Source organism: Sinocyclocheilus anshuiensis, unplaced genomic scaffold (genome assembly GCF_001515605.1).
Source record: "Sinocyclocheilus anshuiensis isolate Anshui unplaced genomic scaffold, SAMN03320099.WGS_v1.1 scaffold1755, whole genome shotgun sequence".
NCBI lineage: Eukaryota > Metazoa > Chordata > Actinopteri > Cypriniformes > Cyprinidae > Sinocyclocheilus > Sinocyclocheilus anshuiensis.
Window position 1 is genome coordinate 129,891 of NW_015551087.1, and position 24,062 is coordinate 153,952.

The 24,062-nt window shown below is 41.4% G+C and overlaps 1 protein-coding gene across 2 annotated transcripts in view; it reads left to right on the forward strand.

Moving 5' to 3' along the window:
- The window catches only part of plcd3b (phospholipase C, delta 3b), a 102,348-nt gene that overhangs the window by 27,643 nt on the left and 50,643 nt on the right, over positions 1 to 24,062 (forward strand). The window contains exons 2-7 of one of the 2 annotated variants that reach the window (XM_016452629.1): positions 6,531 to 6,759; positions 7,516 to 7,645; positions 7,851 to 8,076; positions 15,448 to 15,649; positions 16,353 to 16,494; positions 16,964 to 17,116. In XM_016452629.1, the coding sequence (XP_016308115.1) occupies positions 6,531 to 6,759; positions 7,516 to 7,645; positions 7,851 to 8,076; positions 15,448 to 15,649; positions 16,353 to 16,494; positions 16,964 to 17,116 (1,082 nt within the window). The remainder of the gene's footprint in view (positions 1 to 6,530; positions 6,760 to 7,515; positions 7,646 to 7,850; positions 8,077 to 15,447; positions 15,650 to 16,352; positions 16,495 to 16,963; positions 17,117 to 24,062) is intronic. The other variant, XM_016452630.1, reaches the window with a different exon arrangement.

Genomic DNA, 24,062 nt, shown 5'->3' on the forward strand with positions numbered 1-24,062 from the left:
ATCTTGGTAGTAAAAAGCAACATGGTTTTGTAGCATACAGTGTCACAAACAGAATGAGACCATCCACTAAAAAAAAAGTCAAAGATACTCGGAATATTGTTTATTTGAATTCTGGCACTCTCTCGTGACAGCTCGTGATGCACGCTGTGACGCACCTGTCATCTGATGGGGGTGTAGCGATCGGCTTTTTGCACAAATAATTTTTATATATTTTTTTTCTATTCAACATGTTTCAAATTATTCTTATTGTATTTTTCTAGTGTTCAAATAAATCACTTATACGATGTCTAAGATTCTGTCTATTATTTTATAATTGAAAAACTATGTAGTGGTATGTTTAATGACTAAAACATTTCGTAGAACACTTCATTACATTTGGTGGCTATTTTTCCTCAAACGGGGAGGGGGGACTAGAAATAGTCTCAGAAAAATGGTTGCAGGAATCAAATTTTTCATGGTATCTTCTTCAAATTTGAAATATAAACACATGAAACATGTGACTTTCAACGCATTACTTTTCTGGATTGCTCCAGGACTGATTTCATGTATTTGTATATGAAATTTAAAAAAAATACATAAAAGTATAATTTTTCTCAAGGCACTTCAGTGTCTATAACTTTATCTTGTTGAGCATTATCAACTCTGGATGATGGATAGTAAAGCCCAAAGGGTCTTTCTTCCAAAGACACCAAAATTGTGTTTGTAGCACACTGTTGTCAGGAACTGTTACCATTTTACGTTAGGTAGGTCATTTTCAGCTGTGAGTCCCAAAATGGGGGGTGCAGGTCAGACTTAAGGGTTGCAGAAGTGTTCTAGCTCACATCCTCATCTCCTCAGAATCTAACAGAACCGCCGACTGAAAGGCTATGTGCTGGAGCCCACCTGGCACACCGGGGATGCTCAGGTTCTCCACACGGGCAGCAATCAGAAGATTTAGCAGAAGACTTAGCAGAAGACCTGGGCGGAACTGTGCGTGAGCCCTTTAAGGTCTGAGAAGATTCACGCCTCTCAGGATGGGCTTGTCCAATGAGAAAGGCTGAAATTCCAAGCAGGAGGTTGGAAATACTGAGGAGTTTTATGACCCTTTGTCTGAGAGCGTGGTAATTTGCATATGGAACTCGATTGTGTGTTGATGTAAAATTAATAAAGATTCTTAGAACACTAATATTTTGCCTATATACTAACATATAATATACACTCGTTTAGATCATCAGAAGACGAATTCATAGATACTAAACATGGTAAGATTACATATAGGTAAGATTACATGAACGAGTGGTTCAATCATAAGCATGCATAAAACAGTATACAATACAAAAGACAATATACAAGAACAGTAACAACGAGCAATAAAACTAGTGTTATCAGATCAGGGCCGTCCTTAGGGGGGTGCAACTGGTGCGGCTTGAGGGGGTCCCGTGGCGAATGGCCCAAGCCGGAATGCAATTGCGAACAGACCAAGGGGGACAAACCCCCCCCGGAATGCGATCGCGAACGGACCAAGGGGGGCCCCGCTCCCTACCTCGCACTGGGCCCCGCGTCAGCTAAGGTCGGCAAAATGACGTATTATTCTAATTGACTGATTCAATTTAAGAATTTGACTGAAAAGATGATGCACACATTTAGAAAAAAAATGGCTTTATAAAGGTAAAATGCCCATAAAAGGTAAAAAAAAATTAAAATAATTTAAACTTAATGGAAAAGATTAATTTCTATCACTGCTGTGAACTGATCACCACACTAGGAGTCAGCTGTCCACGGTAGTACTTAAGATGTAAGCACAATAACACACTAAGCAAAATATTGTTTAATTATCGTTATCGATAAAATCCCAGAAAATATTGAGATATATTTTTGTCAATATCGCACACCCCTAATATATTTAACGTTTTGTTTAGAAAAAAATGTAAATAAATATGAGAAGTGCCATTTTTTCCACTTGAGCCCCTGCCCCTCAAAATGTCTGTGCACGTCCCTGGTAAAAAGGTTGGTTTCTGGCCGTGCGCGTCTAGTTGTTGATGATGATAGACAATATGTGGAGCTGAACCGTAACAAAGGACATTTGGTGGTAAAAGAGAGAATAGACAGAGAGCAGCTTTGCGACAAAAATCTCCATGAAGTTTCTGTCTTGAGATTTTGCTTGAAAACCCTCTGGAATTTTCTCGAATACCATCGAGATCCAAGACATCAATGATCATGCACCCGTTTTTTCCAAGAAAGAAATAATTCTCTACTTGGCCACATGTCATGTCACTTTCACTTTCATGTTTTAGACAATATAAAAATCCTGGCCAGGATATGTCCCATATGAATGGCACATATGGCCACCCTAAAGGTAGTTACAGAATGAAAATTGATACTAATAAGTAATCAAGTACTAATACACTGCTTTGACGAGCACTTCCGGTATTCAATTCCGCTGTGATAAAGGTCTATTAAATGGTCTTTCTACATTCTCAAACGAGTGAAGAACATTCAGTCTTAAATGACTGAATGCAAACTGAACAACTTCACACTTATTGTGATAGAGAACACTGTAAAGCCTCGTACACACCGGGACGATTATCGATTGGCGACCTTATCGCCAACGTTTTTCGACACATCTTTTGTGTTCATACCCAAGCGATTTTTTGCTGGCAATGAGCTGAGTGAACGTGCAAATTCACTCCCTGACATTAGATGGCGCTTAATGAAAAACAGAAATACCCACATCGGACACATCGAATCTGCAATTCCTCTCCATAACAACTCCCTCTTATCGAGACTTTTGTAGTTGCTGTCGCGTTTGTCATAAAGTCCTTTGTGTTCAGACACCAATGAGACCAGCAGCTCTACATACATCTTGCCTCTCAGCAAGACCGTTTTGTGCTTGAGAGCCACCAAGTCGTGTTTTACTGTAACTTCAGCAGCTCCAGGCACATGAACAAAAGCGCCAATCTCATTGGTCGGCCAGTTTTTAACGCGGCGTGTCAAACCAAAAAAAACGAGCCTAAGGCGTTTTTAAAATTTTTGAGTGGGGGCAGGGCCGAGAGCTGTGGAAACGGAGCGAGGCCGGTGGAATAAGTGATAATGCACGACACCTGCGCCACTCACCGGTCTCGAGTCCCATGGAGGAGCTCCGGAAGGATAAAAAGAGGAATGACGACAGTGCAAAACTTTTTTTTGTGTTTTGGTTCTGTTTGTGCGCGACAGTCATCCGCGAGGGGCTGTCACGCTGTTTTGTGTTTATTTTATTATTAAAGTTTTGTTTGAATGTTCACCGGTTCCCGCCTCCTCCTTCCCGACCTACGAACGTGGGGGGTTGAGCGCAGTCTCGTGGGTACTTTACTTTCATTTTGTGTTTGTTTATTTTATTAAAGTGTTTAAATGTTCGCCAGTTCCCGCCTCCTTCCCGAACTACGAACTTTGTTACAGGTTATATTTGGCAGAATCACCTCAAACAGATAGTACCTCAAACTTTGAATCATTTAAGGCTTCTCACACTTTAAATAATTAACACTGGGTAATTCTAAACCCTTAGTAAATGGGATCCTGGGTAATCTTAATTTATGTTTCACACTGCTCATATTTTACCTGGAGTTAATGATTAATCCTGGTTATTCATAATCTGACGTGTCACACTGTACATTCCTAAACACTGGGTTACTATTATTATTTGCATATTTCAACAGTCGACTGGATAAAAACACAAAAATCACATTTGGATTTTGACCATTAAAAATGGGTAGGATTCAACAATTTGGACATGGAGCTGCATTGAGATACCCAGTATCCCTGGGATTGAACCACTTAGGGCCTTGAAAAACTTAAAAAGGGCCTTTTTTCCAATTGTTGAATGCTCACCATTGGCATGTAATGCAGTATTTTAGCATATATTTTAGCATTGTATTGTTGTGAAATTAAAAAAAAAAAGATAAAGAAGTAAAATAAAGTAGTATATTCTCCTCTTAATGTCCTTTCAACTATGAAAGAGAAACTTATAAGCATTAAATGTTTGCTAATAAACTAAAATTCTTTTTTCTTCTTTTTTTCTTTGCTGTTGCAGTTGCCTTTCGTCTAAAAATATCAGCTCTTATTTTAATGTCTTCAGTTTGTATGCTACTTATCAGAAAATGATTTAGGTAACACTTTATAATAACTTTCATTAAAAATCATTAACAAACATATATATGCTTAACAGATAATTAGTTATCATATATTCACATAGCTAGAAATATGAGATAATATGCTTGTTCATGTTTACTATTGTACTTATTAAACATTACTTAATGATTAACAGATCATTGTATCATAGAAACTGAAATGTTTACAAATGTCATTAAACTGCAGTTCATATATTACCTAATGCTCTTTTTTAAATTTACAAATGTTTCGAAAGCATAGCTTAATTAGTAATTTTAAGCACTTCACAAACTATTCTTGTTAATATATCATTAATTTACTCATAATCAGTCTGTAAAAGTCATATATTTTGGGTTTTGTTTGTTGTGTAGACTTCTACTATTTGCACATCTTAACAAATCATTTATTAGTTATTTGTTTATGCTTGTTTGCAGTAGCCAATCTAAAGTGGAAACTATTCCTCATTTGTAAATGTTTACAAACATTTACTAATCGTTAGTACCTATATAAGCAGTCATCAATATCGTCAATTGTCCCAAATGACCTGAATTCACCCTATTTACTCATCTTTACAAATAATTTGTTAATCATTTGTTCATGTTTTTGCAGTACCCAATCTAAAGTTGAGACTGCTGTAACAATGTTTGTGTAAAAGGTGGTTAGTTATGTTTAGCTAAATGCTTGCTAAAGACATAAAACACATTGTAATTTGGGTGCAAAACATGTTTTTATTGCCTCAGCACTTATATTAGTATATTACTGTATATACAGGATATCCCTTGAATCATACATCAACAGGAGAAAACAGATACATTTTTCAAGAAAATGCTTGTTTACTTAACAAAATAATGTAATATAAACAGATTGAACCATGTTCCTTTATAGTAATCAAATTGACCCCTGTGCACTGTTGACCCCTTTACATAATACATAACACCCTTAATCAATCCTTAAACCTACCCATACCACCAAACCTGGCCCTTACCTGTATCACACCTCAAGTGTTGCACCTTAACAAAAGCTTTTAATCATTCTGTTACGGGGCTGACAAGACATGAGACGTGCGGATCCATGTGCAAGCTTTAATTCAAGCAGAGAGGTCAGAAACACAGGCAGGGTCGAACAAGGGCAAACAGGTATAATGAGGGCAAGACAGAAGAGTAATCCAAAACGGGCGTGGTCGATAAGCGGCTAACAATATCCAGAGGGCTTGACACGAGGGGTTATCCAATAACAATGCAAAGGTCCAGGCAGGGGCAAACAGTATCCGAACAGGGCAAGACGAGAGGTAATCCGAAGTACACAGGCAATAATCAGAAGACGAGGAAACAGACAAGGCAAGACTAGGCTAAGGCTAACGAAAGGAAACAGGCTCCGTAGAGTAGCTATCGCTAAGAGAGTGATAAACGCATACAATACTCGGCAGAGGGAAGGGATCAGAGTGAGTGTTAAATAGTGAGTGAGTGATATGAAACAGCTGTGTGCAATCAGTGCTGTGTGCAATCAGTGCAACGAATGATGGGATATGTAGTCCGGGGTGATATGCAACAGTGTGTAGTGCGAGAGTCAATGAAAATGGAAAGGGTGACCTCTGATGGCTAGCAGACGGAAGTTCATGGACCGGATACGTAACACATTGTATAACATCTCTTAAAATCATTTGTAAATTTTCAAGATGTGCATGATCACATAAATTGAATGTTTAATGACATTTGTAAGCATTTTATTTTACATGAAATAATGATCTGTTAATCATTAGGTAGTGTTTAATGAGTTTTTTTTTTTGTAAACATTAATAAGCACAATATTTCATGCTTCTAGCTATTTGAATATATATTAACTAATGATCTGTTAAGCATAATATAATGTTTGTAATTGGTTTATAATCAATTCTTTGTTTTGGCACTATAGCATGGAGATAAACCGCTAAAAGATTATTTACCAATTGCTTTCTATCTGCAGTACAGTGATAAATAAAGATCAGGTGATTTCCACCATAAAACAAATCTCTGTTAACACTGGCCATGTAAGGTTTGCTCTATTAATCAGTATAACATTTACTGTTCGTATAGCTGACATTTAGGTTTAGTGTCACAGCCATTTATTTTGTATAAAAAGTAAATTAAACCGCTGACAGGACACAAATATGGAGACCATATTGGAGTAAATAATCTATACTGTATGTTCTAGGCCACTGCTGTCTACCTCCTGCACACTGGCATGGGCATTTTCTAATTTTAGAGGTTTTTGGCTTATTTGGTCTACTGAATTATACATGGTCTGTGTTTTGGCTCAGTCACTGTTTGTTTCCTTATTTGTGTGCTACTGTCAATATTAACAATATCAATTTAAATGTTTGATTATACCAAGCCAGTTTTATCAAATAAACATACCTCTTTTCCTTTTAGTCTCTGTGATGGAAGTGGAGTGTGTGCAGGAGGGTTGTAAGTCTGAGACGTTGAGAAACCTGGCCACCTCACTTCCAGAAGAGCAGTGTCTTACCATTGTGTTCAAGGGAGGAAGGAAGAGCTTGGATCTCCAGTGTGACACAAAAGAGGAAGCCAAGCACTGGGTCCGTGGCATTCAAACCCTGCAAGGCAGAGTCAATAAAATGACCCAGAAAGAGAAACTTGACAAATATCCTTTAGCAGATAATCAGATTCAGTTTTACTCTACAGTCCCAGTTTATCAATCTGTAAAATGACAAGTGAGAAGTCCTTACTGTTATTTTGTAGGGATTTAGTTACTCTTCTCTTTTGCTTCAGGCTAATAGTTGTTGTTTTTTTCTAGCATTTCTTTCCTTCAGTAGGGAACAAATGTTGATATATTTATCAGTCAGCGCTGTGTTCCATCAGAGATTAATTGAGAATTGTTTTTAAATTCCTGAATTTGACAGAATTGCAGTTTAAATGTAAGAAGGTAGAATTTAAATAAATATTTTATTGCAATTTGTTGGATATGAAAGTTGGGTAGTTGGGTACGAAATGGATGAAAACAAGGCTGGGAAGGTGAGGGTCTGATCACGGTTATGAGGCCGATTATGTATGTACTTGGGTGTAGATTATTCAGCATATGCAACACTGAAAAGAAAAAAGACCTCTGGAAAACTTGTCAAGTTAAATTAAATTTGAGTTTTAAAAATGTATCCCCGACCCTATGTTAATTTCTATTTTACTCCACTGCATCTCTCATTTTTTTAAACGCAAAAACACGTTTTGTGCAAATAGTCACAGAACAATCTATTGAATAGACTGTATACCTGTATATGCCCCTCACAGCCTCGTTTTCGTATATGATAAACAAAATATAGCCACAACCCTAACTAATGAACATCACAACACATTTAAACTAGGGCTGTTTTTTTAATCTGTTTATACCCTTGACTGCTCTCACTTGGATCGATGGCTACCTGAAACAAGCTGACATGAACCATGATGGCAAGATGTCATATGAGGAGGTCCAGACCCTTTTCAAGATGATCAACATAGACCTGAGTAAAGAAAATGCTGTCAGCCTCTTCAAGGTCAGCCTTTATTTCCTGGCAGCACTTGACCTACTTTGGGATGTTTTGAATAAAATCTCTTTAATCACAGAACAAATCTGCCTATGAAAGACAAAATGGATTTTAAGAATATGAAATAACAATACTGTATACATGCACATTTTTGTACTTTAAATGCAGAAAAGAGAAGAAATTAATTTGCTTTATATATGTCTTTGCATATCAGAAGTGTGATAAATCAGCAGACGGACGACTTGAACATGAGGAGATTGAGCTTTTTTGTCGTGAGCTACTACGTCGGCCTGAGCTAGATGCAGTGTTTCAGCAGTACTCTGCTAATGGTTACGTCCTGTCCACTGTGGATTTGCGTGAATTCCTGAAAGACCAGGGTGAAGACCACACGCTTGTACATGCTGAGAGCCTCATCCTTACCTATGAGCTCAATGAATGGGGTATTCACACTTTGCTTACTATGATTTTAACACACACACCTTGGTAGAAACCCTCTAAATTTTCAGTGATAAAAACACAGAATAAATTTGAATGACCTCTTATTTTACAGTAATAATCAGTACTATTTTATTGTAGGGGCTTTCAAACCTGTCCTGGAGCACCCCTAGCACTACACATTTTGTATGTCTCCCTTATTGGACACACCCAAGTCTTGCAGTCTCTACTAATGAGCTGATGAGTTGAATCAGGTGTGTTAGATGAGGGAAGACATACAAAATGTGCAGTGCTGGGGATGCTCCAAGACAGGTTTAAAAACGTCTCAGGTTACGTATGTAACCATGGTTCCCTGAGAAGGGAACGAGACACTAGGTGTCGCTATGGGGAACGCCTTCGGCACGACCGGTGTCTGAAGCATACATCTAAACACGACAATGATATTGGCCGGCAACAACCTATGACGTCACTACCGGCGCGACCACAGTATAAAAGGGTGCCGGTAGAACACGTCATACGCTTCTTCGTCTGAAGCTTACATCCGAAGCATGGCGAGGAGACTAGAGGACGCAGTGTCTCGTTCCCTTCCGAGGGAACTTCGAACTGCGTCCTCTAGGGGTTGCTATGGGGAACGATTATAGCCACCCTGCCATGCTGAGGGGAGTGCATGCCGATACCAAGGCGAGCACTAAGTACCAACTCAACAAGTCAAAGGAGCTGCCCCTAGGACGTTTGACGGCTGTCAGTCACATAACCCCCTACGGCCAAAGGCCTGAGCTGTGCACCAAACTTACCTGTTAAGGGCTGGCTTGTATAAAGCCCGAGCCCAGAGCAAAGCTCAAGCCTGGAATCAAAAAATAACCAAGGATTTATTTAAGGGGAAAAGGCCGAGTATCAGGGCTACTTACAACCCCATATCCCATATCAAATGAGTTTTCATGATGTCACTAGATTGGATTTGAGTGCTGTTTTCAATTAATTAATTTGAAAATTCTATAATATTCTAATTCTATTCTTTAAAAAATTGTCCCTTTTAGACTTGCATTCTATTCATTTACTGCTTGTTTTCTTTTTTTTTAAAAAGTAACACTAGTTTATCTAATCTTTTTGTTTTCTTTTTATTTATTATACAATTAACAAAAGCAAAAAAGGCATCTAACACTAGCTTGCTCTATTCTTTTACTATTCTATCTGTTTTCTTTTTATTTATTATATAATTTTTTAAAAATGACTACGTGTACGGCATTGAGCTAACTGAGACTTGTTATAGCACTTGCAAATCATTGTTCTTTTGTTGATTTTGATTGCTTCCATTGTTCTCATTTGTAAGTCGCTTTGGACAAAAGCGTCTGCTAAATGACTAAATGTAAATGTAATAAATGTAATGTGGCCTGTCAAACAGAGACTACCTGCTCTAAGAACGAGCTACCAAGGATCTCAAGATACCCAAGATACCCAAGTAGTAACACCCTGTCTAGAAAGTGAATATGCGGAGAGTGGGGCCCAAGGTAACCGGGGCCAGAGCCAACTCAGAGAAAGGGGATGAGACAACATGCGTCACACTTACCATAAAGGCTTTTAAGAAGGTGCACAAAGGCTGGCGTGCACACCTGCCATGAATATGGACTTTAGAAAGTGCACAGAGAACTAGCGTGAGCATTTACCATAGATATGGATTTAGAAATACCGTAATGAACCAACGGTTGAGTGGAGCCCAAGGTAAAAAAACGGTGCTTAACCAACTCATAGAAAGGGAACGAGGCTACAACGCGTAACCCTTACCATTCAGGATTTTAGAAAGTGCGCAAAATTCCTAGAGTGCACATTTACCACAATGTGGATTTTAAAAAGTGCACAGAAGCTGAGCGTTTGCACTTACCATAGCATGGATTTAGAAACACCGTTACTAAAGGGTAACCAAGAACCTGTCCACTAGACAGGCCTAGACCCTACGTGACTGTGGCCCGCTCAAGGAGGGACAATAATTCAGCGGGAGGCCGCATGCTCAGAGCGCATGTAGATTGAAAAAGGTGTATCTCATAAAAAGACCCTCCATGTAAGGGGAGAATCACTATCCCAACCAAAAACAGTCGCACTCCAAACTGGGAGCAGCGTGCTCATAGGTGACCCTCTGAGTGAGGTGAGCACTGCTAAGCGCAACCAACAAAAGGAGCATCCTAACAGGGAGGCCAAAGGAGGCCTAACAACATGCTGCCATGCTGAGGGGAGTGCATGCCGATACCAAGGCGAGCACTAAGTACCAACTCAACAAGTCAAAGGAGCTGCCCCTAGGACGTTTGACGGCTGTCAGTCACATAACCCCCTACGGCCAAAGGCCTGAGCTGTGCACCAAACTTACCTGTTAAGGGCTGGCTTGTATAAAGCCCGAGCCCAGAGCAAAGCTCAAGCCTGGAATCAAAAAATAACCAAGGATTTATTTAAGGGGAAAAGGCCGAGTATCAGGGCTACTTACAACCCCATATCCCATATCAAATGAGTTTTCATGATGTCACTAGATTGGATTTGAGTGCTGTTTTCAATTAATTAATTTGAAAATTCTATAATATTCTAATTCTATTCTTTAAAAAATTGTCCCTTTTAGACTTGCATTCTATTCATTTACTGCTTGTTTTCTTTTTTTTTTAAAAGTAACACTAGTTTATCTAATCTTTTTGTTTTCTTTTTATTTATTATACAATTAACAAAAGCAAAAAAGGCATCTAACACTAGCTTGCTCTATTCTTTTACTATTCTATCTGTTTTCTTTTTATTTATTATATAATTTTTAAAAAATGACTACGTGTACGGCATTGAGCTAACTGAGACTTGTTATAGCACTTGCAAATCATTGTTCTTTTGTTGATTTTGATTGCTTCCATTGTTCTCATTTGTAAGTCGCTTTGGACAAAAGCGTCTGCTAAATGACTAAATGTAAATGTAATGTAAATATCCTGGCCTGTCAAACAGAGACTACCTGCTCTAAGAACGAGCTACCAAGGATCTCAAGATACCCAGGGAAACTTAGTAGTAACACCCTGTCTAGAAAGTGAATATGTGGAGAGTGGGGCCCAAGGTAACCGGGGCCAGAGCCAACTCAGAAAAAGGGGACGAGGCAACAACGCGTCACCCTTACCATAAAGGCTTTTAAGAAAGTGCATAAAGGCTGGCGTGCGCACCTGCCATGAATATGGACTTAGAAAGTGCACAGAGAACTAGTGTGAGCACTTACCATAGATATGGATTTAGAAATACCGTAATGAACCAACAGGGAGACATAGGTTGAGTGGAGCCCAAGGTGAAAACCGGGGCCTAACCAACTGATAGAAAGGGAACGAGGCTACAGCGCGTAACCCTTACCATACAGGATTTTTGAAAGTGCACAAAATTCCTAGCGTGCACACTGACCACAATGTGGATTTTAGAAAGTGCACAGAAGCTGAGTGTGTGCACTTACCATAGCATAGATTAAGCAACACCGTTACTAAAGGGTAACCAAAAACCTGTACCCTAGACAGGCCTAGACCCTACGTGACTGTGACCCAACAATAATTCAGCGGGAGGCTGCATGCTCAGAGTGCATGTAGATTGAAAAAGGTGTATCTCATAGAAAGACCCTCCATGTGAGGGGAGAATCACCAACTCAACCAAAACAGTCACTCTTCAAACTGGGAGCAGCGTGCTCATATGTGACCCTCTAAGTGAGGGGAGCACTGCTAAGCTCGACCAACAAAGAGAGCATCCTAACAGGGAGGCCGAAGGAGGCCTAACAACCTGAGACTGCTGCTCAGTGGAGCTCCAAGGAGTGGAGGACCCAATGAGAGGAGACCTCAGATGCTCAACTGGGAGTGGCGTGCTCAAAGGTAACCCTCAAAGGTGAGGGGAGCACTGCTAAACTCACCAACAAAGAGAGCAGCCTAACAAGGAGGCCTAAAGGGGCCTAACAACCTGAGGCTGCTGCACAATGGCTCCAAACACATACAACCGTACCAGTATCATCAGAGATACATAGGAGAGTGAGGCACACGTAAGGATCCGGGGCCTGAGACAACTCAGAGAAAGGGGACGAGGCAGCATCGCGTCACCCTTACAAAAAGGATTTACAAAGGTGCGCAAAGGCCCAGCGTGCGCATCTACGATGAATATGGAATTAAAGGAAGTGCACAGAGAACTAGCGTGTGCACCTGACATGACAGAGACTAGGCTCTAAGCAGAGAAACAACCTGAAGGCTACGCCTAGAGCATCTAGAGAGCAGAATGCCCAGCTCTCCAATATTCTCTACTCTCCGGAGAGAGGAGAAACAAACATTCCATTCCGGTTGGACTGACCCTCCCGCAGTGAAGGGAGCACCATGCTCCGAACGCGCCAAAAAAGGAGAGCTGCAGGCTTCTCGCCATAGAAATGATAGACCAAGGAGGCCACAAAAAGGCCTAGCTACCTGATGGATTTACAAAGGTGCGCAAAGGCCCAGCGTGCGCATCTACGATGAATATGGAATTAAAGGAAGTGCACAGAGAACTAGCGTGTGCACCTGACATGACAGAGACTAGGCTCTAAGCAGAGAAACAACCAACTCCAGGAGCAGAAGAGACCATAGAAGCTCAACTGGGAGCAATATGCTCAAAACAACCCTTGAAGAAGGGAGCACTGCTAGGCTCAACCAAAACAGCAGCCAGAACAGGGAGGCAAAAAGGAGTCTACTCTTCTTTTCCACAAGAGTAGAATAACAGGGAGGCAGAAAGCCTAACGACCTGCAACTACTCAACGAAAACTCCAGGAGCTCACTTCCTGAAATGTCTATTCCATAAAGCCCTGAAGGACATAGGCCTCAACCACAGCTGCTCCACTCCAGAAAGTGGAGAACTCACTCAACAGAAAAGAGGAGAACTCAGAACTAAATAGGGACATACAGGCTTAACCAAAGATGGTAGCCCTGCAGGGATGCCAAGAGGCCTAACAACCTGAAGGCTCCGCCTAGAGCATCTAGAGGGGCAGAAGGCCCAGCTCTCCAAGATTCTCTACTCTCCGCAGAGAGGAGAAACAAACGTTCCTTTCCGGTTGGAATGAGCCTCCCGCAGTGAGGGGAGCACCATGCTCTGAACACGCCAAAAATGGAGAGCTGCAGGCTCCTTGCCATAAAAATGATAGACCAAGGAGGCCACAAAAAAGGCCTAGCTATCTGATGTGATCAACTGTTGGAATTACGAGAGCGGCGCTCCTGGCCCTCAGGCCGAGGTAAGTCCTCAATCTCAACCCAAGCTCAGGCCTAAGCCCCTCAGGGCAAGACCGAGCAGCCCAGGGAGCATGACAGGAGACAGTGCCTCCAAATGAGCTCCTGGGAGAAAAAACCTGAAAGGCCCGCAGGTACTGAGGTTGCAGCGCCATACTGGGGACATGATAAACAAGGAGGCTTCTCAGGAAAGCCTAACGACTCGGAGTCAGAGTTCAACCAGTACGAAATTTGACAGGAATTGTCAGGATCCTGCCCGTTAGCATAAGTGATGTATCTTCAGCGAAGCTCACTAGAAGAGGAAAGAAATGCTTCCATCTAGGAATGAAATAGAATAACAGACATGTTAGATAAAGGAATCTCAGCAGAGACTGAGATGTTCCAATAAAACAGAACAGGATGGCGCTGCATAAAAAGTCAGATAAAAATACAACTAGCAACAGTTTAAAAGACATGGATCATACTCACCCACCATGGCCTGTCTCTCCCAGACCTTCAGTAGGTAGCTCTATGTTTTTAAAAACATAGAAACTAACCAGAACATCATAGGTCCAGCCGGAGACTGTAATACCGGTGCATGGAGGTTAACCTTGATCAGGGAAAGAAAGGGTTAACAGGGGAATTGGGAGAGGAAGACGAGGGTAGATTGTGAACACTCTAAGCGGGCGGTCCGTCCTGATCCAAACGAGAGTGTTGGGAACGCCTCGTCTGGATTACTTCCCTCAAGTCTTGCCTCTGAGCCTTCGACCTGCGCCGTCCTCTAGACCTGCTCGCAGGTGGAGGAGGGGTGCGCGTTGCGACACTAGCTTTCTGGACCTGTCTTTGATCCTTAGACCAAGACGGGCCAGGACCCCTTTGTTCGGGCTGAGACCCGGGCCTTCGTGGAATGAAGGACTTAAAAGCAGCTGAACGCACCTTCGCCTCCTTAAACTTCTCGACAACCATCTCAACGGAAGTGCCGAAAAGTTCAGAAGGAGAAACCGGTGCATCAAGGAGAAAGCCCCTCTCTTTCGTCCCGATGTCAGCCAGGTTCACCCACAGATGTCTCTCCGTTACCACCATAGCCGCCATAGACCTGCCTACGGCAGCCGCGGTCTGCTTGGTGGCACGGAGAGCGAGATCGATGTTGGCATAACTAGACTTCTGAAATCTGTGGACACGCGAAGAGAACAGATTTTTCCAAGTCTTCTCGATCTCCACATGAAGATCAGGAAGAAATGGAAGGCTCACCTGGGCTGGAGGGTTATGATCAGAAAGATAGCGCTCGTCGAGCCGGCCACGAGACGCCACCCTCCTAGTCCGCTTCTGCCGTGGCGCATTCCATAATCTCAAGCAGCTCCTCGTACGCAGGGCAGGAGGTTTGAGAGGACTCAGTCTCAACTTCCTCGTCCTCGTCCTCATCCTCATCTAACATCTCCTGCTCTTCCTGGCTGGGAGCCAGCAGAGCACTAGCTGCTGGATCAGATGACGTCAGAGAAATAGCGTCATCCTCCAACAGCTCACTCTCGTCTGTGACCGACGAACGAGTAAGGGAAAGCCCCTTCTTCAATTCATCGGCCAGGTCCACCTGAGAACCCCATGAACTCAGTTTCCTCCGTGCCTCAGCAGCGGCAGGTCCTGAGCCCCGGGGAACCGATGGCTGCCCCTCCTTCCACGAAAAGAAGGCCAAAATGAGAGCGGAGCTTTCTCATGGAGAAAAGCTCGCAATGAATGCATGCCACCCCCTCGAGGACATCACGCGTGTGCTCCTCGTCCAAACACAAAGATCGCAAGTGTCATCAGGTGTCAGATAACGCTGACACGGATCCACACACTTCCTAAACGCCTTGCTAGTGCTAGTGCTCACCATGATAACAACGAACAGAATCGCTGTTCTCACCAGTATGCAACTCCAAACAAACAGTCGTGAAGACGAAGAAGAGGATGATGTATTCTCGTGATGTCATAGGCTGTCACCGGCCAATATCATTGTCATGTTTAGATGTATGCTTCAGACACCGGTCGCACCGAAGGCGTTCCCCATAGCGAGCCCTAGAGGACGCAGTTCGAAGTTCCCTCGGAAGGGAACCCGTTTTATTGCAGTGTGCATTGTTTATCAGGCTTGTGATTTTTGAGCCTAAACATGCAACTATGTTCTGTCCCATGCAGCCCAGAAGAACCAGTTTATGACGCCCAATGGTTTCACTATGTACATGCTGTCTAAGGAGAATGATGTGTATAACCCAGAGCATGGCAGAGTCTACCAGGACATGAGCCGCCCACTCAGTCACTACTTTATCTCCTCCTCACACAACACCTACCTCACTAAAGACCAGCTCATTGGTGAGAGCAGCATTGACGCTTATATCAGGTACAATGCTCACATAAATATTAAAAAAGACAGCGCTGGTCCTTTTAGCAGATAATGCATATACATTTGCATGCATACTAGACAAGATTACCTATTTATTGAAATGTTTTGCATAAAGACAGAAAAAAAAGCTTTCTCTAAAGCCTTCTACACACTGTATGATTTTAGCAATCCTATAAGATCATTGCAAATCACACTGTGCGACATGGATCTGATAAACTTGGGTTCGACATGTATGCAGCTACGACGCACATTACTACAGAAGAATAAAACGTCATTAGCATGTGCTAGTGGTAAATAAAAAGAGCATAATGAATCACACTTTGGCAGTTGTAGTTTTTATGTGTGCTGAAAAAAAGTGGAAGTGGCAAAAGTGGAATGGATAAGGGCTTGAGGTAAGCAGTTTTATGCTTTAGCACCATGTCGCATTTTTTAGTGGTAAACAAAAAGAGCATGATGAATCACACTTTGGCAGTTATAGTTTTTATGTGTGCTGGTTGAAGTGGCGATAAAGGAATGTCCTCTTATGTCCTCTCTCACTGTACGATATAAAACCACCGATTAGCAGCCACGATCACAGCAATCGCCAAGATTGTTTCACAATGCCAATCTTTCATCTGGGACAGCCGAAAATCGTGCAGTGTGTCTCGGGCTTAATATTGAGCAAATAATGTAAAAGTGTTCATGTTTGTTTGTGGTGCAGAGCTCTGAGTCAAGGCTGTCGCTGTGTGGAACTGGACTGCTGGGATGGGGAAAAGAAGCCAGTTATTTACCATGGACACACCCTCACATCCAAAGTGCCATTTAGCGAGGTTTTGAAGGTCATTGCTGAATATGCATTCAGGGTGAGCACAGGAAGTGGCTCTTTACCTTCAGCTCGCTGGGTGATGCTTTTACATTTGTATTCCAGTAAATAATATCTAAACTTCCTTAGATACTTGAGAAGCAAAATTGCAGGTTCAGATATTTTTACAGAAAAACAAGAAAGTATGTATTTGTATGCTTTTTTGTTTTTGATTAGACAAATTAGTAGTTTATTAGATAACCTTGGGTACCTATTTGAAAATCTAATGTGTGCGTAACCATTTAAATCAAATGGTTTAAATAATTTATATTATTGATAAAGGAGTAGTGTCTGTATATATATACAGTATATATATAAAATGAGCATTAAAAAAGAAAGAACATTATTGCTATGCTATTTTTCCCTAAACAGTTTTGAGTAGTTTTCCTTTTTCCTTCTCCTTTATAACAAAATAAATACATTAAACAAATAAATACATATGCATACTTGAACATATGCTTATTTTCTAGACTTCTCCATATCCTCTTATTCTGTCTCTGGAGAACCACTGCTGTGTGGAGCAGCAGACTATCATGGCCCAGCAGCTGCATTCAATTCTGGGGGAGAAACTGCTCAACAAACCTCTCAATGACAAGCCGCTTCAGTGCCTACCATCACCAGAGGTAATACAGTCTGACTTTCCCTAATAAAGTTTTAATCAAACATACTCTAAAACCAATTTGGAAGAGCAGTCTGTCTTCCCTTTTGTTTGTTTTGAATTTTATTCAACAGACAGTGCTTGATGTTCTTGGAATGGTTGTGGAACAGTTCCCTAGGTAACTCTCGTTGTGTCGTCTTAGACGACCTATGGGAAAACTCCTGTTTTACTCTGGTACTGAAGCCTGATTTGTTCACGTTTGTGTAGCTGCACAAACCAATGTCGCCATCTCATCAGAATCACTCGACTGAAGCGACAGTCATCGATTCGCGTGCAGCTTATTAGGGTTGGGGATCATACTGGTGCCAAATCGATACTTTTAAAACGGTTCTCGTGCCTAAACGGTGCCTGAACCGATACTTATTAAAAAATTAATTAATTAAAATTCCCCCAAAAAATTATGGATTGGCCATTAGCATTATAAACGCATGATGCCTGTTTCATTCATACTGGACGCCAGAGGGCGCCCTCGCACAGAAAATCCACATATCCAGTCACAGAAGTAGAGAACTCATGACCCTCCAGGAAATCCCTTATATGGACAAAGGCATCGCTATTATATCTGTAACTGAGTAAACAGAACATATAAACGTTTTAAATGATAAAACAAAGACAATAAACACTCGACTGCGGCAATATAGTTTATCTGTGTTATTTAAGCCATCTCTGGTATTTTCATAATAATTAAGTATATTTATAATAGGGTGACCATATTTTAGTTTTCCAAAAAAAGGACAGTAGGGGGTGGGGTTCGTGGGCGGGGCTTCACCTACATTTTAAAATAAAAATAAAACAATTGAATAGAACAGAAAAAGAAAAAGAACAGATAATGCTAGTGTTACAAGGTCATTATTTATAATAAATAAAAAAAGAAAATAAGTGGAAAGAATAGAGAAAGAATTGAGAATGCTAGTGTTAGAGGCTCTTTTTTTAGAATAGAAATAGAATAGAGAGTGCAAATGTTAGAGGGTCAAGTTTTTTAATAAAAAAAACAAGCAGATAAAATTAAAAGTAGCATTAGAATAGAGAGTGCTAGAGTTAGAGGGTCAAATGAAGATGAAAGAGATGTGTTTTCAGCCGTTTCTTGAAAATATTAAGGACTCAGCTGCTTGGATTGAGCTGGGCAGGTCATTCCATCAGGTTGGAACAGTTAATGTAGAAGTCCTTGAAAGTTTTATCATACGTAGAATGCAAAATGTTTCAATACAAGCATTTCAGTCAAATGTAATTTATGCAATATTTCAAACCTTTAACCCACTTGGGAAAATCAACCAATGGCAACAGTTTAAAAGTAGCCCAATTCTGTGGAAAAAGTGCGGACTTGGCAACCCTGCATCCAATAAGAGCTACCGGAGTCAGCTTTGACTGATCACAGGTCGAGAATAAGGAGAGATGACTGACAAGACCATGCTACAGTATTTGCTGCTCAACAGATCCTGAGCTCATTGACAAATATATGATATTGTAAGATGTGCTCCCTTTACATGGAGTGCGTGTGATTGCGAAATCGAAAGTGAAAGTAAACAGCGCAAACGCTCATTCAACAATATTTAAATACACCGCATCCTGAGAGCGGCTCCCTGATGCGCCAATATTATACACAATATTAGAATGTTTAAATGAGTGGACACGAAAATCGCTGGAGCGAAACACATGTTGCGGGAGCAGGCGGCAATGGTCAGAGATTCAGCGGGAGTGGGATTAAGAAAACAGCCGAATCCCGGACATTTTGGGCAATTAAGAAATCCCGGCCGGACGCATTTTTGTAGGTCCAAAAAGAGGACATATGGTCAACCTAATTTAAAATCTATTGCTAATCGATGTATTCTTTTTAAAGTAGCATATGGAACATATTTTCTGCCTCATTCTGTAACAAGAAGCCAGGGAAGTTTAGCTTTAGGCATTTTAATTTAAGCATGTTTAGCTTAGTTAACGGAAGGCTACCTGCTGCCATCAGAGCAAGTGTAATTACTACATTCACGCGCTCCTTGAATGCTCTCATTTCCCGAGTTGTGCTTTTAAGTCGGAATGTGAAAACAACATGGACACTACTACATGATGTGTAGTACATACTACAAAGATGTGTTGGATTTGTATTATTAGAGCTTTCTGACTAGAGTTCATGTGCATTTTCTCAGTCGGGAAATAGCTTATAGCATCTAATTACGCAACGCTTGTTTGCTTTTCTCAGGGAACGGAGTTTACGTTAGTAACCAGAGCATTCCCTATCGAAAGGTAACTCTCATACTCAAAGGTAACCCTTTACACGTTAGTAACCAGAGCATTCTCTACAGTTCTTCCATACAGGTTTTCTTTTAATTGTTCATTTGGTATTTCACTCTGGATATTGCCTTGGCATGACCAATCACTGAAGCATCAGTATCACCACATATCATGACAGTGATGCACTGACGGGTGCTGTGCAGAGCTGCAGTTGCAGCATAGGCCTGGCAGTGGTCGCGAGCAAGCTCTTTGGCTGGGACTTACTGGACTGTCAGATGGAGAGAAAGTAAATTTCATTCAGGAGCCCCAGATTTCCTCTGCCTCCGCAGGTTAAAACCTTCTTTTGCAGCAGCAGCCAGACGCTGATTGGCAAACTCAGCGAAATCGGAGAGAAGAAATGGCGGACAACCTAATCCATTCTCATGTACGGGATGAAGGGATGAACAACAGTACTCATTAAGTATCACAAAGTATCAAAATTAGAGTGGTTATTTTCTCCCCCTCCTGCCAAATGAAGGCATTGGACACAGGAATTGTTCACAGAAAGTTATCTTATGACTGGTTCAGGTGTGGAGTTGTCACCAATTCCCCCAGTGCCCAACAGAGAAGCTCTTCAAACTCCACCCATGAGGTCCCAAAAGAACTAAAAAACAGACACAAAAACAAAATTAAAAAATACAAAAAAAAGGTGTTCACATCCCACAACCCAACTAGGGCTCAGGAGCAAGAAAAAAACATGGCAAACAACAAACAAATGTCAGCACACTGATATAACTGCTCCAAAGAACTTTACTAAAACTTTACTTGTTTCTACCATCAGGTCTTCATCGGGCACAAACCTAATGAGATTCTCTTTATACACCTCTTTATAGACAATGGGTGATCACCTTAATTAGGAAAAAATATACCAATTGGTTTCTTCCCAATGACTGACCACCCAAAGGGGCATGGTAAGCAACTATGGCCACCACGTACACCCTCAAGGTAGAGGGGGTCAACCCTGTGGAGAACCGTCCCTGCAGGAACTCCAAAACCGAACCAACTGTTGCATGAGCCTCTCTCTCTCTCTCTGTCTGATAGATGCTTAAATCATGTCTCTCCACCAATCACTGGAAGTGTTAGTTATCATGCACATGACCTCCTTATCCGCTTGTCTCCCCACTTGTTCCCCCGCTGCAGCCCTCGATTTACCACGCCCCCCTCACAAACACATTAAAGGTGGGGTAAGTGATTTCTGGTAGCCAATGTTGACATTTCAAATCACCAAAACAAACACGCCCCTACCCCATAAGGGTCTCTACCCTATTTTGATAGCTCCACCCCACACATACGTACGCAACCCAGGCAACAATTAGTTCTGTGAAATAAAGCAAAACCAATGTTACACCGTGTCTACACCGGACGCAAGCGGCGCGACAAAATACTATAGAACTCATTATAATCAGTGTATGCTGTCTACACTGGATGCGGCGTGGCACGACACGACAAATCCCTGACAGAAAACTGCTGCTGCGTTCTATTTATGACGCATTGACACAAATTTAAAAGATTTTCAACGGTCACTTTGTCGCGTCCAGTGTAGACAGACTTTAGCTGTTGCGGCGCAGCCTTTTGTTCCGCAGACGTTTTCCTCTTTTGTTTTTTATCCGCTATCTCTATCTTTCTGTCACTCGGCTCGACTAATGTCCATCCTGTGCACTGAGTGCTCTCTCCTCTGCATCATGAATAGACATGCCCCTTACTGCTGATTGGCTACAAGTTTGTTTTGGTACTCGGCCCAACTCAGTTTTCTAAAGTGTTTTTGAAAAAATGCATACCCCACCTTTAAGAGAAGTAGGCTATGTAACCGTTGCACAAATTTGCTTGTTCAGAACAACAGAACTCTTGCCTATGTGTGGCACGACACGACAAATCCCTGACAGAAAACTGCTGCTGCGTTCTATTTATGACGCATTGACACAAATTTAAAAGATTTTCAACGGTCACTTTGTCGCGTCCAGTGTAGACAGACTTTAGCTGTTGCGGCGCAGCCTTTTGTTCCGCAGACGTTTTCCTCTTTTGTTTTTTATCCGCTATCTCTATCTTTCTGTCACTCGGCTCGACTAATGTCCATCCTGTGCACTGAGTGCTCTCTCCTCTGCATCATGAATAGACATGCCCCTTACTGCTGATTGGCTACAAGTTTGTTTTGGTACTCGGCCCAACTCAGTTTTCTAAAGTGTTTTTGAAAAAATACATACCCCACCTTTAATACATTTGCACGCGGTTGGAGGAGAGAGAGAGAGAAAGGGAGTCTCCTGTCTGCTCAAAGTTTTCCCCTTGCATTATTTTGTTGCAGACCTGTTATGCAGATCCGCGCCACTCGATTCTATATTGCATAAGGCCCTAATCACACAGAATGCGTTTTAAATGCGATGTGCACCGCACTGGCTTTTTTTGGTTGACTTTTTTCATTTGGAAAAGAGCAGTGCGCTGCGTTTTTTTATGTTGCTAGGCAACCACTGAGTCAGCTGTTCTTTCGGTCTAATCAAGGATTATAGCGCGAGTGCTCTAAAATCTTTGGTTTGCTGTTAAGTAAACTGTCATATTAGCAGAAACTTAAAAAAATAAAAAAATAAATAAATACAACTCCGGGTAACCTTCGACAGCCACCATAAGTTTCTCCTCCATCTTTGTAGTCTCCAGACGTTCAAAGCAACTGTCACCACAACGGAAAGCCCGCCTCTCCATTGATTCGATTGGACAATGGAAAAAAATGCAAATGACATTGGGCGCTTTTCTGCTCAGAGTTTATTTTATTTCAACCTCAGGAGCTCAGAGCGCTCCTACAAAAACAGCACTTGCTGAAGGCACAGAAGCTAATGCTGTTTGTTTGGGATGCGCTTTTAACACTAAAACCGCCTGGGGTCGTTGTATACCTAAAACCGCCAGCGGGTAAATTTTACCTACGCACATGACTACTGTTTTGATATGGCTAAAGAACATATTACTTAGTGTATTATGCCACGGTCTTCACAAAGAAGTGTCTAGAGTCATGAAATGATCATGTCTAGTCATCAACTATATTTTTGTCCTGTTGCTTTTTGTTCAAGGCTTTTTTTAATGCAGGCTATACAAGGCTAATCACTATTCATTACGGTCAATATACAGTCATAGCCATAAGTTTTGGCAGTGACATAAATTTTGTGTTTTGCAAAGTTTACTGCTTCAGTATTTGTAGATTATTTTTCCACATGTTTCTATGGTATACTGAAAAACAATGATAAGCATTTCATAAATTTTAAAGGCTTTTATCGGCAAAAAATATATAATGAGTCAATATTTACAGTGTTGAACCTTGTTCTTCATAACCTCTGCAATTCGCTCTGGCATGCTACATATTAGCTTTTAGGTCAAATCCTGACTGATGGCAATCAATTCTTGCCTTATTAGTTCTCGGAGTTGATCACAATTTGTGTGCTGCTTGTCCACTCGCCTTTTGAGGACTGACCAAAGGTTCTCTGTGGGATTGAGATCTGGGGAGTTGCCTGGCCACGGATTCAAAATTTCAATGTAATGATCTTCGAGCCACTTCTTTATCATTCTTGCTTTGTGACATGGTGCTCCATCATGCTGGAAAATGCACAGATCATCACCAAATTGCTCATGGATCGTTGGAAGAAGTCGCTCTTGCAGGACGTTTTGATACCATTCTTTATTCATGGCAGTGTTTTTGGGCAGAATTATGAGAGAACCCACTCCCTTGGTTGAAAAGCATTCAATATAGCATTCACCTTTTCTTCTCCGAAAAATCGATTTTCCAGATGTCCCAAACAGTTGGAAGGGAGCTTCATCAGAGAAAATAACTTCCCGCAGAATTTCAGTCTGTCCTTGACGTATTTTGAGAAGTGGCTTCTTTGCTGCCCTTCTTGACACCAGGCCATTTTCCAAAAGTCTTCGCCTCACTGTGCGTGCAGATGCTCTTACACCAACCTGCTGCCATTCCTGAGCAAGATCTGCACTGGTGGTGACACGATTCCATAGCTGACTCCTCAGGAGGAGACGGTCCTGGCGCTTGCTGGACACTCTGGGACGTCCTGAAGACTTCTTCACTGCAGTCGAACCTCTCTCCTTGAAGTTCTTGATGAGAAAATCAAGATAAATGGTTCTTTCAGGTGCAATATTCTTTGTAGAAATTTCCTTGCATGTGAAGCCATTTTGATGCAAAGTGATGATGGCTGCACGTGTTTCTTTGGCGGTAACCATTGCTAACAAGAACACAATGATTGGAAGCGCTTCTTCCCTCTTTTTATAGCAATCTGTCTGCTCTTACAATCTAATTCGTATGATAGTGATTTTACCTGACTAGTACTAATTCACACTTTCACATGTGCTGCTGATATGATTAGTCAATTAATGTTGGCTGGTCATTTTGTGTCAGGATAAAAAAACAGCGAATGTTTTTTTGTGAAAAGTTCATTTTTTGGACAATGAAGCTTTTAGCAATTATTTAAAATGCGTCTGATCACTCTACACAATAATCTAGAAACAATGTGAATGAACACCACAACAGCTTAAGCAGCACACTTTGCAAAACACAAAATGTATGTCACTGCCAACATTTTTGGCTATGACTGTATATACAGGTGCATCTCAATAAATTAGAATGTCGTGGAAAAGTTCATTTATTTCAGTAATTCAACTCAAAT